The following is a 19,433-nucleotide window of genomic DNA, read 5'->3' as shown; positions in this document are numbered from 1 at the left end:
GGTCAGAAAAACAAAATCTTAAATTGGCTTTTAACCCAACCTTGCATCGGGATGATATTCCCTCACTTCAATTCTGTGTGTTTCGTTTGGGACATTTTTCTCACGTTTTGTGGAATCGTTTTACCCAGCTGAATATGTCCGAGTTTAATACATATTTCCGATAGACGTTTTGTTTTTCTGTGGTGCTCTGGTACAAACTGAGCCATTTCTCACCCAGTCTTGTCGGCAGTGTGGTTGTCCTGCCGGAGCTTTGGGACGCTGCACTAAGCACCTCTCTGTGGGCAGCTGTCTGCATCACTGATGCGTGTGAATCTCGATGTAAATGTTTGATCCTAGAATATGTCATCTCCCTGGATCCTAGCAGACTTTAATGCTCATCACTTGTGCTGATATCTGCCTGGGTGAAGTGTGCAATATGGTCCGTCTGTGTTTGAACAGCGGGTTTTGCAATTGCTGAGTGATCTGGCGAAAGACAGTGAGATATCAACCTGGATACTCAACAGAGACGTGTCTGTGCTGGGGAGTAATGGGACACAGGTGTGGTGGAGTGGGATAATGAGTGGGAAGGAGAATTGAAGGTGGATAGTTTCACTTGCCCCACTTCCCACCCCCCACCCACCCAAAGTAACCAGCCAGCAGTTTGGAGTGTGGCCGATGTGTTGTGTCTGCAGGTCGGGGAGCGAGGAGGGGGGGGGTCGGGGAGCGACGGGGAGGGTCGGCGGGGGGAGCCGGGGAGCGAGGTGGAGGGGGGGGGGAGGTCGGGGAGCGAGGGTTGCGGGGGGGAGGTTGGGGAGCGAGGGTTGGGGGGGGCGCTCGGGGAGTGAGGGTTGGGGGGGGGACTCGGGGAGCGAGGGTTGGGGGGGGACTCGGGGAGCGAGGGTTGGGGGGGGACTCGGGGAGCGAGGGTTGGGGGGGGGGACTCGGGGTGCGAGGGTTGGGGGGGGGACTCGGGGAGCGAGGGTTGGGGGGGGGACTCGGGGAGCGAGGGTTGGGGGGGGGGACTCGGGGAGCGAGGGTTGGGGGGGGGACTCGGGGAGCGAGGGTTGGGGGGGGGACTCGGGGAGCGAGGGTTGGGGGGGGGGACTCGGGGAGCGAGGGTTGGGGGGGGGGACTCGGGGAGCGAGGGTTGGGGGGGGGGACTCGGGGAGCGAGGGTTGGGGGGGGGGACTCGGGGAGCGAGGGTTGGGGGGGGGGACTCGGGGAGCGAGGGTTGGGGGGGGACTCGGGGAGCGAGGGTTGGGGGGGGACTCGGGGAGCGAGGGTTGGGGGGGGGACTCGGGGAGCGAGGGTTGGGGGGGGGACTCGGGGAGCGAGGGTTGGGGGGGGGGACTCGGGGAGCGAGGGTTGGGGGGGGACTCGGGGAGCGAGGGTTGGGGGGGGGGACTCGGGGAGCGAGGGTTGGGGGGGGGGGACTCGGGGAGCGAGGGTTGGGGGGGGGGACTCGGGGAGCGAGGGTTGGGGGGGGGGACTCGGGGAGCGAGGGTTGGGGGGGGACTCGGGGAGCGAGGGTTGGGGGGGGACTCGGGGAGCGAGGGTTGGGGGGGGACTCGGGGAGCGAGGGTTGGGGGGGCTCGGGGAGCGAGGGTTGGGGGGGGCTCGGGGTGCGAGGGTTGGGGGGGGCTCGGGGTGCGAGGGTTGGGGGGGGCTCGGGGTGCGAGGGTTGGGGGGGGCTCGGGGTGCGAGGGTTGGGGGGGGCTCGGGGAGCGAGGGTTGGGGGCGGAGGGGAGCGAGGGCTGGGGGGGTCGGGGTGAGAGGGTTGGGAGGGGTAGTCAGGGAGCGAGGGATGGGTGGAGGTCGGGGGGCGAGGGGGGGTCGGGGAGCGAGAGGTGGGGGGGTGTCGGGGAGCGAAGGGAGGTCAGGGAGCGATGGGGTGGGAGGGGAGCGAGGGGGGGAGGGGAAGCGAGGGGAGGTCAGGGAGCGATGGGGGGGAGGTCAGGGAGCGAGGGGAAGGTTGGGGAGCTAGGAGATGGTCAGGGAGCAAAGGGAGGAGGGGGGGTCAGGGAGCAAGGGGGAGGTCAGGGAGCGAGGTGGGGTCAGGGGGCGAGGGGGAGGTTAGGGAACGAGGAGGGGGGGTTAAGGGAGCAAGGGGGGGAGGTCGGGGAGCAAGGGGGAGGTCGGGGAGCAAGGCAGGAGGAGGGGGAGCAAGGGGAGGTCGATGTGGCCGAGATGTTGTATCTGAAGGTCTCTGAATCATGAAAATGTACCGACAAAACAAGTGACTACACTTCAAAATTAACTCATGTCCTGTGAAGCACTTTTGGGCATCCTGAGGTTGTGAAAGACACTGTCTCGGGATCTTTAAACACTTCACTAATGATTGAGTGGGTACATGGACAGAGTGCTGCAGAGCTGAGCCACACAAACTGGGAAGGTCCCATCTCCACAGGTGCCCTGTGCTTCATCATAGACACAGAAAGGAGGGAAATGGGAGGCTGAGACACATAGAAAATAGGTGCAGGAGTAGGCCATTCGGCCCTTCGAGCCTGCACCAACATTCAATAAGATCATGGCTGATCATTCCCTCAGTACCCCTTTCCTGCTTTCTCTCCATACCCCTTGATCCCTTTAGCCGTAAGGGCCATATCTAACTCCCTCTTGAATATATCCAATGAACTGGCCTCAACAACTCTCTGCGGCAGGGAATTCCACAGGTTAACAACTCTCTGAGTGAAGAAGTTTCTCCTCATCTCAGTCCTAAATGGCCTCCCCCCTATCCCAAGACTCTGTCCCCTGGTTCTGGACTTCCCCAACATCGGGAACATTCTTCCCGCATCTAACTTTTCCAGTCCCTGAGACAAGTTAGCCATTCGGCACATTGCATTTGCTAGAACAATCCGAAACGAATCCCAGGCTTGAGTTCTCTCCATAGCTGTATCAGAATGTTACCAGGGCACCAACAGTTAAATTATGAGGAGAGATTACATAAACTAGGCTTGTTTTCCCTGGAATATAGAAGGTGACTTGATTGAGATTTTTAGGATTTGAGGAGAATTGTTACGGTAGATAAAAAAAACCTTTTCTGCTGGTGGGGAAGCCTAGGACAAGGGAACATAACCCTAAAATCAGAGTCAGGCCAGCCAGAAGAGGTTAGGAAATACTCCGTCACACAAAGGGTGCCAGAAGTGTGGAACTCTCTCTCACAAAAAGCAGTAGATGTTAGCTCAAATAATAATTATAAATCTGAGATCAATAGATTTTTGCTAGACAAAGGTATTAAGGGATATGGAGCCACGGTGAATGGATGTAGCCGAAAGTATCAGGCCGGGGGAGGTGTCTTCACCTCGGAAACAGAAGGCTCTCAGTGGTCCCATTTATAAGGGGCTGCATTTAATTAAAAAATAAAATTTGGTTTCTCTTCAGGAACTCAGAACACAATCACAGCCTTGAACCCCCAGATGTGCCCCACATTCAAAGGCAAGTTATGTCTCACTCGGTGTATCTCTGGTTACCGAATGCCAGGTCCCTTAACATAGGGAGTCTATGCCCCCAGCCGTGACCCTGTTTTAATCCTTGTTTATGTCTCCAAAAGACTGTTGTGGAATCCAGCCGTAAGGCCGAGACTCAGCATATCTGGGTCCTGGCCTCATTTGTGGCCTATCTCACATCCTTCCCTACATCAGTGAAAACAGTCTGAGCATCTCAAGCCTCTCCTCACCGGAATCATCTAAAAACACTCTCCACAATTATCACCACAATAACACAATTTATAACATGCATCAATTAATAAAAATACATTTTGTACTATGATTCACAAACTAATAAAGTTTGTCTCCTGCAGTATATCAATCGTATATTTATTCACATTTATCGGCGTGCAGTTTCACAATGCCTTTGGGCACTTGGCAGAGTTGGTTACAGAGCAGCAATGGAAGCATCCTTTGTCCCAGAGTACTGCCCATGGGCAGGGAGACCAAAACAGGTGGGAATGTAAATAATATAGAAACATATGGTGCAAGAGTAGGCCATTCGGCCCTTCAAGCCTGCACCAAATTCAATATGATCATGGCTGATCATTCACCTCAGTACCCCTTTCCTGCTTTCTCTCGATACCCCTTGATCCCTTTAGCCGTAAGGGCCATATCTAACTCCCTTTTGAAAATAGGTAACGAACTGGCCCCAACAACTTTCTGTGGTAGAGAATTCCACATTCTCTCAAACGCATCAAAGAACATGAATAATAAACGGTGTAAGTGAGACTCGGTGCATTTCCTTGTTACGATCCGCTTTGATCCACAATTCTCATCTGTGCAAACTCCTGCTGAGATTCAGTTCCTTGAACATGGAACACCTTTCTCTACTTCATCAAGTGTCCATTCTACATGTGTGAGCCTGGGCCAGTGTTTCTAGCTGGTGGTTAATGTTGTCTGACTGGAAGGGCTGAGTTGATGTCCACAAATGGACATTTTCCAGCAGGGGTTACTGGCTGGATATTATTTCCTAGCCCCGGGGTTCAGAGGCCAGTTATAGCGGCCGTTCTCCCGCCTGGGCTGAGATTGGGTCGCTGCACAGATCTGTGATCAAGAAGTGGGGCATTCCCGGTCTGTGTGGCTCAGCTCTGTAGCACACTGTCCATTTACTCGCTCTGTCATTACTGGAGGTGTTTCAGAAGTGTTTAATGATCCTGGCAGTGAGTTGACATGCACAGGTTTTATGCCGCTCCCTTGTGAGCAGAGATTCTTGCAGCACATCAGAATCTCTTTTCCCCCATCCCCCTCCCTCACCACCTCCACAACATCTGTTCTGTCAAAGATGCCGTCCACATGAGGACTACATTGTTCCACATTGTACATCATGTTGCTAAATCAGCGCTGTTTCCAAGAAATACAAGACTAGTTTTGTTCTGTTTCGTATGGAGTAGGTTGGAAGCAGACTCAAAATGAGCTTTCTGTACTTGGCCACATCCTGCTCTCTTGTCCATTTAAATCTTTTTTTTTAATTGCAGCTTATTTTTCATTTTTACAAGTTATTCAAAGTTGCCAAGTTTTAATTTTAGCTATGAGCTAAGGAAATGATGCGCTGCCCACAAGATTATAAAGACAGGGTGTTGCAAAGAGTATTTTATTGTGGTTATATTACAATCTGTGCTCCTTGCTGGTTATAGCTTGTGCTCAATATTGGCAACAGTCATTTCTAGACTAAAATGCCTTACTTTAAAATGCCAGTTTGATTCCTCTGCTGCACAGTTAGTTCCTATGGGTGCTCTGTCTGGAATTGGCACTGACTTGACAAACCAAGTCATGGCCGTATACCACTGCCCACTTTATATTGGTTGTGCTGACTCTGTGCCTCACCATGTCACGGATTGAGGAGTAATGCAGCTATTCACCACCGTACCCCCCCCCCCCCCGCCTTGCTCTGATGTATTTTTTTCTCTCTCTGTTTCCCATGGCAGCTGGTAATCATCCTGCCATTCACACCCTATCTAGACTAACCTTTTTCTAACTTCTGCCATTATCATTTCAAGTCAGCCCATCATCCCTTTTGTGTCTCTAATCTCTCCTGTCTTCCACCCTATCACAGACCTTCCCTTGTGTTCTTTCCTCCCCTCCCCCTTTCAGTGCTCCTTAAGAATTTATTAATTTCGAACGTTCGCCAGTTCTGACGAAAGGTCACAGACCTGAAACGTTAACTCTGTTTCTCTCCACAGCTACTGCCTGACCCGCTGAGATTTCCAGCATTTTCTGTTTCAAATTCCAGCATCCGCAGTATTTCGCTTTTGTATAGAATGCAGCTTATTCAATAGATAGACTTCCAGTTATATAGCAACCTCAGGGCGTCCTAAAGAGCTCTACAGCCACTGAAGAACTTTTGAAGTGTAGTCGCTGTAGTAATGTGGCAGCCAATTTCACACAGCGAAGCCCCACAAATAGTAATGGAATAAATTACCAGATCACCTGATTGAGGTGTTGGTTGGCCAGGACACTGGCTAGAACTCCCCTGCTCTTCTTTGAAATAGTGCCACGGGAACTTTTATGTCCACCTGAAAGGATAGACGGGGCCTCGGTTTAACGTCTCATCCGAAAGATGACGCTTCCAAAAAAAGCAGCGACTCCCGCAATACTGCACTGGGAGTGTCGGCCTAACGTTTGTGCTGAAGTCTCTGAGGTGACAGTGCTACCAACTGAGCCACGGCTGACACCTAGTCAATGGCCTCAACGTGGGGGAGTTGCCTGGTGCTCTGTGGGAGAGGAGCTCCTATATTGAAGTAATGCTGAGAACTAACACAGCAACACCTTTAAATATGGGAGTAGATTTTCTGATCGGGTGATAGTCAGGCTTTGTGTTATTAACACCTGCCCAACCTTTAATGTGCTGGAACCTGCCTGAGTTTGATACCGGGGCAAAAAGGGTTAAATTGTGAGGACCGGTTGCATACCATCTTCAGCTGCTTCATCAGTGACCTTCCTTCCATCATAAGGTCAGAAGTGGGGATGTTTGCTGCTGACTGCACAGTGTTCAGTTCCATTCGCAGCTCCTCAGATAATGGAGCAGTCCATGCCCACACGCAGCAAGACCTGGACAACATTCAGGCTTGGGCTGGTAAGTGGCAAGTAACATTTGTGCCACACAAGTGCCCAGGCAATGACTTACTTGGACCAGCCACACAAATACTATGGCAACAAGAGCAGGTCAGGGGCTGGGTATTCTGCGGCGAGTGTCTCACCTCCTGACTCCCCAAAGCCTTCCTACCATCTACAAAGCACAATTCAAGACTGTGACGGAATACTCTCCATTTGCCTGGATGAGTGCAGCTCCAACAACATTCAACAAGATCGACACCATCCAGGACAAAGCAGCCCGCTTGATTGGCACCCCATCCACCACCTTAAACATTCACTCCCTCCATCACCGGCGCACCGTGGCTGCAGTGTGTACCATCTACAAGATACACTGCAGCAACTCGCCAAGGCTTCTTCGGCAGCAGGCGCATGAGAACACCATCACCTGCAAGTTCCCCCGCAAGTCACACACCATCCTGACTTGGAAATATATCACCGTTCCTTCAACGTCGTAGAGTCAAAAACAGCACTGTCGGAGCTCCTTCACCACGGTTGGCGAAGACGGCTCACCACCACCTTCCCACGGGCAATACGGGATGGGCAATAAATGCTGGCTCACCAACGACGGCTACATTCCAATGAACAAATAAAAAAAATACTAGGCTTGTATTCTCTTGAGTATAAAAGATGAAGGGGTGATGTAATTGAGGTATTTTAAGATGATTCTAGGATTTGGTTGGGTACATAAGAGAGAAACTATTTCCTCTAGTAGGAGGGGTGGGGGGGGTGGGGAAAGCGACCAAAACAAGGGGCTATAATGGAAATCTGGAACCCTCTCCCCCCCCCCAAAATGCTGTTGAGGCTGGAGGGTCAATTCAAAATTGCAAAACTGAGATTGATTTTTGTTAGGCAAGGGTATTAAAGGTTATGGAACCAAGATTGGTAGATGTAGTTAAGTTACAGATTATCCCTGATCTAATTGAATGTCAGGACAGGGTCGAGGGGTTGAATGGCCTCCTCCTGTTGCTATATTTATATGATTCTGTGGACCCAGCCTTATTGCCCTTGTGTAGTTGGGCTCCTATCCCGTATTGCACCTGGCAATGGGAGCTCATGCGGAAGGGGTAGTGGTGCGTAAACTGGGTGATGGTTCAGTTTAAAGGGACTGTGTCAGCTTTTGGGTAACAGTTCTTCATTGGCACAGCCGGCGTTGCCAGATCTGCGCCATTACTGCCTGTGTCGTTCTGAGGGAGTGCTGCACTGTCGGAGGTGCCACCTTTCCGAAGCCCGTCTACCTTCCAAAAAAAATCATCCGGCCATCTATCTCATTGCTGTTTATGGGAGCTTGCTGTGCACCAATTGGCTGCCGCACTTCCTCCCATCATCATCATCATCATCATCATAGGTGATATTCCAGTCCTGAACTCCAGTTGAAGGGATGGAAGATGCCTGTGCGTGGATTTTTTTAACGTGTGGTGACCGTTGCACATCAGCCACCACTCGAACTTGACAGAGCTCGGTCTTTATCCAGTGGCAAGGGTTAACCAGGACGACTGGAGACCAGCTCTGCTGCACAGATCTAGTGCACACACATATCGCAGTGTGGGCTGGCCCGTGCTGCACTTCCTACATTATAACAGTGACTATATTTCACAAGTTTGTACATTGGCTGTAAAGTGCTTTGGCGCATTCTGAGGTTGCGAAAGGCACTATAAAAATCTGTTTTTTTTTCTTACTGTGTAGGTTAGACCCAGTAACACGAGAAATGCTTGCTGTATACCGCTGTCGTGATCACTGGACATCAATGTGTTTGAATGAAAATGACAGCAGCCATCTGTAATTCTCTGCTCCCTCAGGCCTGTGAGACGCTGCCCATTAGTGTGGTGGTAACTGCCATCTCCAGCCACCTTCCTTTCTGCAAGTTTCTAAATGCCCAGTGCTCCTGCCACTTAAATCATCCAGGCACAGCCGTGCTCAGCTCCTCACAGTTGTCAGATGTTATGTTACGGTAGATTGGAGATTTGGTTTGAACACTTGCTGACTAACAAAAAAAACGTGAGTTTTTTTTCAGTTATGCTAATCAGAATATCAGCCTCCAGCATTTGTTTTCTCTTCCGAGACAGGGAATTCCACTCAAAAATCCGTCAAAATGTACATTAAGAATATGTTTCTTCATAACAGTAAAATGCTTGAGAGTGTCAAACTATCTTAGCCTCGCTGTTCCAATAAGTATATGAACAGGAGTGGGTCATTTGAGCTTGCTCCACTATTCTGTTAGTCATAGCAGCCGTTTTAACTATAGTTCCCTGCTCCTTTCTCCTTATCCCTCAGTAAGCTTACTTCTCAATTAAGTCTCTACCTCCCTTTTAATCGCAGTTAATTCTGCATCTCTGGCTTTCTGGAACGATTCATTTTGCATTCTCATGAGCATTCGTGCAAAGAAATTTTTTTCAGGATTCGTTTTACCAGCTTCAAGGGCATGTTCTCTCTTTCTGAATTCCCCCCACTAGAGGGAGGAGTCATTTCCTGCCTACCCTGTCAATTCCTTGCATTGTTCTGAGCTTCACCGATCGTCCCTTAACACCCTCGTCTCTAGGGAATGTGTTTCAAAATCTACCAAGTAACTCAAAATAGCTCAGTCCCTTCATTCCAGGAATCATTCTAGAACTAGTTGTAGAGTTTTACAACACAGGCGGAGGCCATACAACTAATGTGCCGGCTCTTGAGTTCTCCACTTGGTCTCATTTCTCTGCCCTTTCCCCAAACTCAAATTTATTCATTTCCCTTTTGAAACCTCTTCTGGATTCTGCTTTCACTCCCGTTTCTGGTTGGGAATTCTGTGTCCTAACAATCTTCTTTATACTCAAAAATTTAATCTTTCCTTTCCTTTCCTTTCCTTTTTGTTGTCCATCTTAAATTCATGCTCTCTAGTTACTGACCTACCAACCAGTGGAAATCATTTTTTCTCCATCAGATCTCCTCTTATCATTCTTCAATTGCAATGAAAAGAGCTCGAGTTCCCCTAGCCCATCCTCATCATTAAAGTTTCTCACCCTCAGTGCACACTCTCCATGGCATTAAACATCCTTCCTCAAGCAGGACACCCAAAACGGGACTCCGTACACCAACTGCAGCCCAACCAATGCTTTGTATAGGTTTCGCTTTATCTCTGCTTCTATACGCCACACCTCTGTTTATAAAGCTTCATCAATTTGTCTGCCCACTATTAAATATTTACATATTTGAACCCCTAGTGTATATTTCTCCTCCTTATTCATCCTCCCAAAATGTTGTATACCTCCACATTAAATTAAATGTTAGCTTTTTATCTGCCTAACTCACTAACCTATCAACCATCCTCCTGAAGTGGATGACAGGCCTCTTCACAGTTAGCACACTCCCTTTTTTGATATTGTGCTCCCTATATCCAAGAATAGAACTATTTACATAGCACCAATCAGGAAAAGACATCCATGAATTACTATTCTCTGTTAGGGCCTCTCAAGCCTGCTCCGCCATTCAATAAGTTCATGGCATTAATAATCGCAAGTGCAATTGCTTCCATGTCCTGAGTTTGCTCCACAATCTGAATGGGATGAATTAAGAGCCTTAGTAGCTCTAACATTCTAAACTATATAGACACCAACCTAGAAGGAACATTTTTTTTTTATAAAGATCTATACTATGCTGCTGACAAGAGATAGAATCACACTAAAAGATCAATTGTAGAAGTCGCTTCCCTGCATTTAGAGGGCACAAAGTATTTTGAAAGCTGGGAGCAACTTGATATCAGTCTATGTGCACTGAAAAGGCCCACGATGGGAGGATCAAGATGTTGAATTAGTTTGGGTGGAGATGAGGAATAATAAGGGGGAAAAGTCGCTGGGGGCACGTAGGCTCTCGGCCCCCTAACAGTAGCTACACTGTTGGATCTGATCTTAGATCTGGTACTGTGTAATGAGACAAGAAATTATCTCATAGTAAAGGATCCTCCAGGAATGAGTGACCATAACACGGTTGAATTTCAAATTCAGTTGGCGGGTGAGAAAGTAGGTTCTCAAACCAGTGTCCTAAGCTTAAATAAAGGAGACTACAAAGGTCTGAGGGCAGAGTTGGCTAAAGTGGACTGGAAAAATAGATTAAAGTATGGGACAGTTGATGAGCAGTGGCAAACATTTAAGGAGCTATTTCATAACTCGCAACAAAAATATATCCCAATGAGAAGGAAAGACTAAGAGAAGGGATAACCATCCGAGGCTAACAAAGGAAATAAGGGATGGTATCAAATTGAAAGACTAGTGGGAGGCCAGAGGATTGGGAAACTTTTAAAAGTCAGCAAAGAACGACTAAAAAAAAAATGATAGAGAGGGAAGATAGATTATGAAAGTAAACTAGCACAACATATAAAAACAGATTGTAAGAGTTTCTACAGGTACATAAAAAGGAAAAGAGTGGCTAAAGTAAATGTTGGTCCCCTAGAGGATGAGACTGGGGAATTAATAATGGAGAACAAGGAAATGGCAGAGACGTTTGAACAAATATTTTGTATCGGTCTTCACGGTAGAAGACGCGAAAAATATCCCAATAGTGGATAATCAAGGGGCTATAGAGAGGGAGGAACTTAATATAATCACTATCATTAATGAAGTAGTACATGATAAAATAATGGGACTAAAGGCAGACAAGTCCCCTGGACCTGATGGCTTACATCCTAGGGTCTTAAAAGAGGTGGCTGCAGAGATAGTGGATGCATTGGTTGCAATCCACCAAAATTCCCTGGATTGTGGGGAGGTCCCAGCAGATTGGAAAACCACAAATGTAACGCCCCTATTTAAAAAAAGGAGGCAGACAAAAAGCAGGAAACTATAGACCAGTTAGCCTAACATCTGACGTTGGGAAAATGCTGGAGTCCATTATTAAGGAAGCAGTAGCAGGACATTTGGAAAAGCATGATTCAATCAAACAAAGTCAGCGTGGTTTTATAAAAGGGAAATCATGTTTGACAAATTTGCTGGAGTTCTTTGGGGATTTAACGAGCAGGGTGGATAAGGGGGAATCAGTGGATGTGGTGTATTTAGATTTACAGAAGGCATTCGATAAGGTGCCTCATAAAAGATTGCTGCACAAGATAAAAGTTCATGGGATTGAGGGTAATATATTAGCATGGATAAAGGATAGAGGCTAACTAACAGAAAACAGGGAGTCGGGATAAATGGGTAATTTTCCGGTTGGCAAACAGTGACTAGTGGGGTGCCGCAGGGATCGGTGCTGGGTCCTCATTTATTTACAGTCTATATTAATGACTTGGATGAAGGAACCGAGTGTAATGTAGCCAAGTTTGCTGATGATACAACGATGGGTGGGAAAGCAAATTGTGAGGAGGACACAAACAATCTGCAAAGGGATATAGACAGGCTAAGTGAGTGGGCAAACATTTGGCAGATGGAGTATAATGTAAAGTTATCCACTTTAGCAGACAAAATAGAAAAGCAAATTATAATTTAAATGGAGACAAATTTCCAAGTGTTGCAGTCCAGAGAGAAATACTTGCATTGGAGGCTGTTCAGAAAAGGTTCACTAGGTTGATTCCTGAGATGAAGGGGTTGACTTATGAAGTTAGGTAGGGCCTATACACATTGGAGTTCAGAAGAATGAGAGGTGATCTTATTGAAACATATAAGATAATGAGGGGGCTCGACAAGGTGGATGCAGAGGGGATATTTCCACTCATAGAGGAAACTAAAACTAGGGGACATAGTCTTAGAACAAGGGGCCACCCATTTAAAACTGAGATGAGGAGGAATTTCTTCTCAAGAGGGTTATAAATCTGTGGAATTCTCTGCCCCAGAGAGCTGTGGAGGCTGGGTCATTGAGGCGTAGACAGACAGATTTTTGAGCGATAAGGGAGTAAAGAGTTATGGGGAGCGGGCAGGGAAGTGGAGCTGAGTCCATGATCAGATCAGCCATGATCTTATTGAATGGTGGAGCAGGCTCGAGGGGCCAAATGGCCTACTCCTGCTCCTATTTCTTATGATCTTAAAATGCCATCTGCTGTTCCTGTTTCCTACTTTGTGCTCTTCGTAAATGTGAGCTCATCCAAAACTCGCATCCTAACTTGTGCCAAGTCCCGTACACCCATTAATGCTCACTGACCTACATTGACTCCCGGTCCAGCAATGCCTCGGTTTTAAAATTCTCATCCTTGTTTTCATCTCTCCCTGTCTCTCTCTGTCTCTCTAACCTCCTCCAGCCCTACAACTCTCCAACATCTCTGCACTCCTCCAATTCTAGCCTCTTGTGCATCTCCAGTTTCCTTTGCTCCACCATTAACAGTTGTGCCTTCAGCTCCCTTGGCCCTAAGCTCTGGAATTTCTTCCCTAAATCTCTCCGCTTCTCAACCTCTCTCCTCCTTTAAGACGCTCCTTAAAACTTACCTCTTTGACCAAACTTTTGGTCATCTGCCCTAGTCTCATGCAGTTCGGTGTCAAATTTTGTTTGATAATGACGTTGTGAAGCGCAGTGGGACGTTTTACTTGTATACATTAAAGGTACTATATAAATGGAAGTTATTGTTGTTACTTCTCTCTCATGGCAAGTTTCCATTTTAGCCGGGAGTCTAGGTCAGGAAGGGAGAAGGAGTACAGCGCAAGGGAGAGAAGTAAATTGGCAGAGGGCCCATCTTGTGTAGCTCCTAGTGGCCAATCTTAAGCCACAGTAGTTTGCGGAATTTAGATCCCTCCGAAGAGATTGCCTGTCTCCTGGGTTGGAATATGGTGCATGCTGTTGGGAGATCGACCTGAACCAAAGAAGGGCATAAAGAGATCTGTTAAAGAGAAAATGGCCATTTCTGAAGAGTGACAGCAGAATGAGGATCTGTGATCCTAACCATCAGATTGGTTTTCCCCTCGGTGATCATTATTAGAAAATGACTTGCTATGGTCAACAAAGAAAATGTAGTATCAGGGTCATCATAGGCAATCCCTTAGAATCGAGGCAGACTTGCCTCCACTACGATTAGATGAGTGGAAGATGCCTGTGTGTGAGTTCTTTAAACGTGGGGTGGTCGTTGCACACCGGCTACCACATGGGTTTAGCTGAGCAAGGTCTTGGTCCAGTGGCAAGGGGGTCCAAGACGACTGGAGACCAGGCATTGCTGTGTGAGCCTAGTTGCCCACGGCGAGATGTTGGCCACAAGCTCGGCGTCTCAGGGTGCAAGCACCTTGTAATAACACAATACCTTGCTCACGGTCTGGTTTAATATACTTGGCAACAATAAGAGACTAAAAGATCCGAGGTGTTGGTCTCTGGGACTGTGATACAATAATGAAAGAAACGGTTTGAGCCGAGGTATTTGTGTTTTGAAAATAACACTGCCAGCAGAAAAAGGTGAATGTCTCCTGTTGCAAACACCTGACAAGTTGGCCATTGCTCACATCCGAAATAAGGGCACTGGAAAAACCCTGTCTGTGTTCCACAACTTTCATTAACAGGAGTAAGATCTGGTAGTAAGCGAGGTGATCGATACAGTTACGCCGTTTACTGAGAATAATGTTGAAGCACACTTGAGGCAGAAAACAGGGTTTTACCAGTGTAACTCACATCCAGAGAACAGATTTTTAATAATCTGTTGGGTCCGAGTCTGAAACTCCGAATCCACTCCATGTCCAAATTAAAGAGTCAGGTAGAGCACACATTGGCGCGTTGGTCTATCCCTCGACACCTTCAGCATGTTTTATGTGCTGGGATCAGTATGTATTAATGTGCTGCAGATATCTGGTGATAGAGCATTAGCACTGCTTCCTTGGGATACATTTAGCCCCGCCTAAGGTATCCTCTTCGTCAGTCATTGGATAGTTGGTTCAGTCCACCACAGAACATTTTCTCATCTCGGTTGGAGAGGTTTAATATCACGTGCCCAGCTTGATCCGTGTAAACTAGAAGTGTGAAATCGCAGCTCCAGCACCGAGAATGCAGCCCCCAACCGAGGCCTCGGATGGCCGATCCCCACACTGCAGCATGTGTGGCAATAGGGGAGTGACATGCTCCCATCTCTTGATTCAGTAAAATGCTGCACCATGGCATTGGGAGACCCAGGATTATCCTCAAATAATGAGCTTACCACACCATTGGGGAGAAGCGCCGAATGAAGGCCTTCAAGAAAGGAGGGAGGGAGAATCGGAGAGCAGGTTATAACAGCACACAGTGTTTGCAGATGTAAGGGAGCAAGAGATCAGCCACACTCTTGGCTAGGAAATAGTGCACGCAAGGGTCCAAGAAAATGCGAAAGAATGTTTTTTAAATCAAGCTTATAATTGTGACCTACAAGCAAAACCAAAAGCAATTAGACATAGTAATTTTATTTCCAAAGCAGCAAATTATTGTGATCTGGAATGCACTGTCTCTTTGTGTGGAAGCAGCTCATAGAATCACAGAATGGTTACAGCACAGAAGAAGGCCATTCGGCCCGTCGAGCCCGTGCCGGCTCTCTGCAAGAGCACTTCAGCTCGTCCCACTCCCCTGCTCTTTCCCCGTAGCCCTGAATATTGTTTTCTTTCAGGTACTTATCCAATTCACTTTTGAAAGCAGTGATTGAGTCTGCCTCCACCACCCTGTTAGACAGTGTATTCCAGATCCTAACCACTCGCTGCGTTAAAAAAAAAAAATTTCTTAAGTCGCCTTTGGTTCTTTTGCCAATCACCTTAAATCTGTGTCCTCTGATTCTTGACCCTTCTGCCAATGGGAACAGTCTCTCTCTATCTACTCTGTCCAGACCACTCATGATTTTGAATATCTCTATTAAATCTCCTCTCAACCTTCTCTGCTCCAAGGTGAACAACCCCAGCTACCCATGTAACTGAAGTCCCTCATCCCTGGAACCACATTCTTGTAAATCTTTTCTGCACCCTCTCTAAGGCCTTCACATCCTTCCTAAAGTGCGGTGCCCAGAATTGGACACAATACTCCAGTTGAGGCCGAACCAGCGGTTCATCATAATTTCCACACTTTTGTACTCTATGCCTCTATTGATGAAGCCCAGGATCCCTTAAGTATTTTTAACTGCTTTCTCAACCTGCCCTGCCACCTTCAATGATTTGTGCACATATACCCCAGGTCTCTCTGTTCATGTGTACCCTTTAGTTTATGTTTCCTCTCCTCATTCCACCAAAATATATCACTTCACACTTTCCTGCATTAAATTTCATCTGCCACATGACTGCCCATTCCACCAGCCTGTCTGTCGTCTTGAAGTCTATCATTATCCTCCTCACTGTTCCACTATATTTCCTAGTTTTGTGTCATCTGCAGATGTTCTGCAGATTCAACTATAACTTTCAAAAGGGAATTGGATAAATACTTGATGAGTGGGTGTGAATTTTCAGGGCTATGGGGAAAGAGCAGGGGCACTAATTTGACAGCTCCTTCAAAGGTGGGCCGAATGGCCTCCTTCTGTGCTGCATCCTTCTATGATGGTGTGTTTAAACGGCAGAGCCTGTTTGTTTTCTTTGTTTGTCGTTTCGTTCAAACTTTCGTTTATTTTACCAGTGACGCAGCACATTAAAGAACTCCAGGAAAGGAAAAATAAGAAGAAATTGAAATTGCGAAAGAAGGCAAAGCCTTGTATTGCGGATGCTGATGGTAGGCTTTGATTCTGAGAGCCAGCGTGTCTCAGCCTAGTGTTCAGCTGCATGTGCTTGTGCCATTCCTCTTTCAGCTTTGCACCGTTCTAAGATGCAGTGCCTTGGCCACAAGGCAATAGGATGGAAGAACAATCTGCTCCAAAGAGACACAGCCAGGGTGTGAAACAAACCTTGATTAGCCGCTCCGCTAGTTTAAGGTATTGGTGAAAGATTTCGGATTTCCTGAGACAAGGTTTTATCTCCTCTTCGAGACCACGTTTGATATTTTTATACATAAATTATTTTAAGGAGCACATTTTGCCATTATCCCGCTCTTTTTTTTTTCCAGCAAGGCTTGAAGTAATTATAAGTCATCAGCCTTTTTCTACCTTCTGTCCTTCAGTTTCAATCAGCTGAATGAAGGACTGAGGTTATCTCCGGTTTAATGGCTTTTCATATTTTTGTGTATTCGGGCTCAGTCACGTCTGCGTTTAAACAAAACCAGAAACAAATGCACTCTTTTTAAATTATCTTTTTTTTTTTCTTTTAACCAAAAATGGGCAACAGGTCAAAAGAATATTGAAGTTTATCGCTCTTTATTTTTAAAGAGAGTACTAATGGGAAGATGAATTCACAGTTCAACTTGAAATCATTTCCCCATGTGACGAGTTTCATTCTCTGGCACTCAAATTCCTGATTTTATTTCTCTCTAGTTTACTCACCCGACCCTTCTCACCTGAAGACATTGCGTCCTTCTTGAGCGAGGGACACAGAAAGCAAAGCGGAATTATGAGACAGGAATTTCAAAAAGTACTAAAAAGAGTACTAAGGTATTCTACAGATATATTCATAAATGAGGCGTAATAAATGTGAGGTGGGATTCCCGAGAATAATGAGTTAGTCGAAGATCAATGGAAATTGGCAGGAATTCTTAGCAGCAACAACCTGTATTTATATATCGCCCTAACATAGTAAAACGTCCCAAGACACTTCACAGAAGCCCATCAAACAAAATTTGACACCGAATCACACAAGGAGATATTAGTGCAGATGACCAGAAGCTTGGTCAAAGAGGTAGGTTTTATGGAGCGTTTTAAAGGAGGATAGTGAGGTAGAGAGGCGGAGATGTTTAGGGAGGGAGCTCCAGAGCATTTTAGGGCTTTGGTAGTTAATGGCACGGCCACCAATGGCAGAGCAATTAAAATTGGGGATGCTCAAGAGACCAGAATTAGAGGAGCGCCGATATCTCTGTGGGGCTGGAGGAGGTTACAGAGATAGGGAGGGGCGAGGCCATGGAGGGATTTGAAAACAAGGATCCCTCCATGGACTTAATAAATACTTTTTATCAGTAGAGAAGGGTATTGGTTACAATAGAGAAGGGTATTGGTCAGGAAAGTAGCTTTTTTTATTCTGGGTTTAGTAGTGTATTAATAACCTTGCTGAATTCAGTGAGGCCTGTGGCCGGCCAGGAAAGCCTATTTTATTTTAAATCAACCCTGACTTCCCAGCTGCCAGCTGTGGTGAAGCCGACAGGTTTACTGTGGGATTTCCATTGGACGCTGAGACCCGCAGACAATGTTACTCACCAGCTGGCAAATTTCTCCATTGACACAAGTTATTTAGCGTTGCGTCTCTCCTTTTTTCCCCTCCCCAGCCCAGATGGGCCAGTGTAGCTTTCTTGGCCCAGCAGCCTAAACTCATTGAGAATATAAGGTGGGGAATATTAACGAAGGAGTTTCACTTTCGACTTCATATTTTGGAGGGAAAACAAATCTGTGTAGAACACGAACTTGTGGGGGAAATCCAAATCCGTTGAACACACCTGTCTGTATCCATCCGTTGCTGCATTTTACAGAGTCTCTGCTGCTGCTTTCAAATCTGTGGTGGTTTTGCTGTGGTGAAGTAACGGATTAGTGGGCTCAGTGATTTGCGCCGCTTTTTTTGGCCTAAGTTTAAAAAATGCAAGTTTCCCCAATCTTTGTGCGCAAGCGTTACTCAGTTACGACTTTTTTAAGGGTTTTTTTGCGTCATAGCGGGTGTAACCTGATGTCTGCGCCAGTTTTTCTCAATTATGTGAGTGAGGCCAATTTAAATTTCTCCTAGGATGGCGCATGTGACACCTTCTGGGGACTTAAGAAAAACCAGCACACATCCCAAAAATCGGCGCAGAAAGACGCCATTGTTTTTAGGCGAAGTCAAGAACACATAAGTATGCGTAATAAAGCTTAATTTTTTTTTAACTTAAAACAGAGGAAATGGAAGCTTAATGGAATTCTTTACGTTTTCATTTTTTTTTAAACTGACACGCCACCGAGCTCGAGGGTCGGAGCATCGGCCGGCAGAATCGGTCCCTCGCCCAGACACGGGCTTGGGGCTCAGCTTCAAGAGAAGCCTGGGGAGGGGTGGGGAGCTGTGGAAGGCATACGGAAGGCATCAGAAGCCTGCACTACACATCAAATGTAGCCCGAGGAGGGGTTCCCAATCACTGCGCCTGCTCAGACCTGGGTGTGGTCCATACTAGACCCTTGTGGGGAGAGAGAACAAAGAACCTTGTCCTGCCTGCCGTTTTGAGCTTTTCTCAAAGGTACAATTTAATCATTGGGGCAATACTGACAATGCCATACCTTGTTGCAAGCCTTCTGCATGATGGTACTGCAGAATTGATTCGATGTCATCGCTTGAGGAACCTCAGAGCATGTAGGGTTATGGGCAGGAGGCCTTACCCATGTCAGGTCAATCAGACAGGCGTTCGTACCTGCACCTGAGTGATGCAGACTGTGTCAGAAGGCTGCGTTTCCACAAAGAAGTTGTAACTGAGATCTTTGAGTTAGTAAAAGCAGACCTGCAACCTAGAAATGTCAGGAGGACTGTTTTGTCAGTTGAAGTGAAGGTTACAGCTGCACTTCCATTCTATGTATCTGGATCGTTCCAGGCTACAAATAGGGATGTGTGTGCCATTTCTCAACATGCATTCGGCAGGTGACTGCTGCGCTATATGCCCAGAGAAATGACTACATAAAGTTCCCCAGGACTGCCCAGGCAATGAGTGAAACGGCTGTGGGCTTCTCCGGTATTGCTGGCTTTCCAAAGGTACAGGGCTGCATTGATTGTACCCACATCGCCTTGCGAGCATCTTTGGAGGATTCCAAGATGTACAGGAACAGAAAAGGCTTCCACTCCGTTAATGTGCAACTTGTGTGTGACGACATGCATCATGTCAATTGATGCAAGATACCCTGGTAGCACCCATGATGCTTTCATTCTACGCGAGAGCGCTGTATCTGCCATGTTTCAGCAGCAGCCAGAAGAGCAGAAC

The 19,433-nt window shown here is 47.1% G+C and overlaps 1 protein-coding gene across 5 annotated transcripts in view; it reads left to right on the top strand.

The window, feature by feature from the left end:
• Positions 1-19,433, top strand: part of arhgap39 (Rho GTPase activating protein 39) — a 618,982-nt gene that overhangs the window by 447,764 nt on the left and 151,785 nt on the right. For 4 of the 5 annotated variants that reach the window (XM_070881793.1, XM_070881792.1, XM_070881794.1 and 1 more), the window contains one exon: positions 16,044-16,136. The exons of the other annotated variant lie outside the window; for it this stretch is intronic. In XM_070881793.1, coding sequence (XP_070737894.1) covers positions 16,044-16,136 — 93 coding nt within the window. The remainder of the gene's footprint in view (positions 1-16,043; positions 16,137-19,433) is intronic. 5 annotated transcript variants of the gene reach the window in all.

This window comes from Pristiophorus japonicus, chromosome 5 (genome assembly GCF_044704955.1).
Source record: "Pristiophorus japonicus isolate sPriJap1 chromosome 5, sPriJap1.hap1, whole genome shotgun sequence".
NCBI classification, from domain to species: Eukaryota; Metazoa; Chordata; class Chondrichthyes; family Pristiophoridae; genus Pristiophorus; species Pristiophorus japonicus.
The sequence above is the reverse complement of the archived record's forward strand: the minus strand, read 5'-3'. Positions and strand labels throughout refer to the sequence as shown.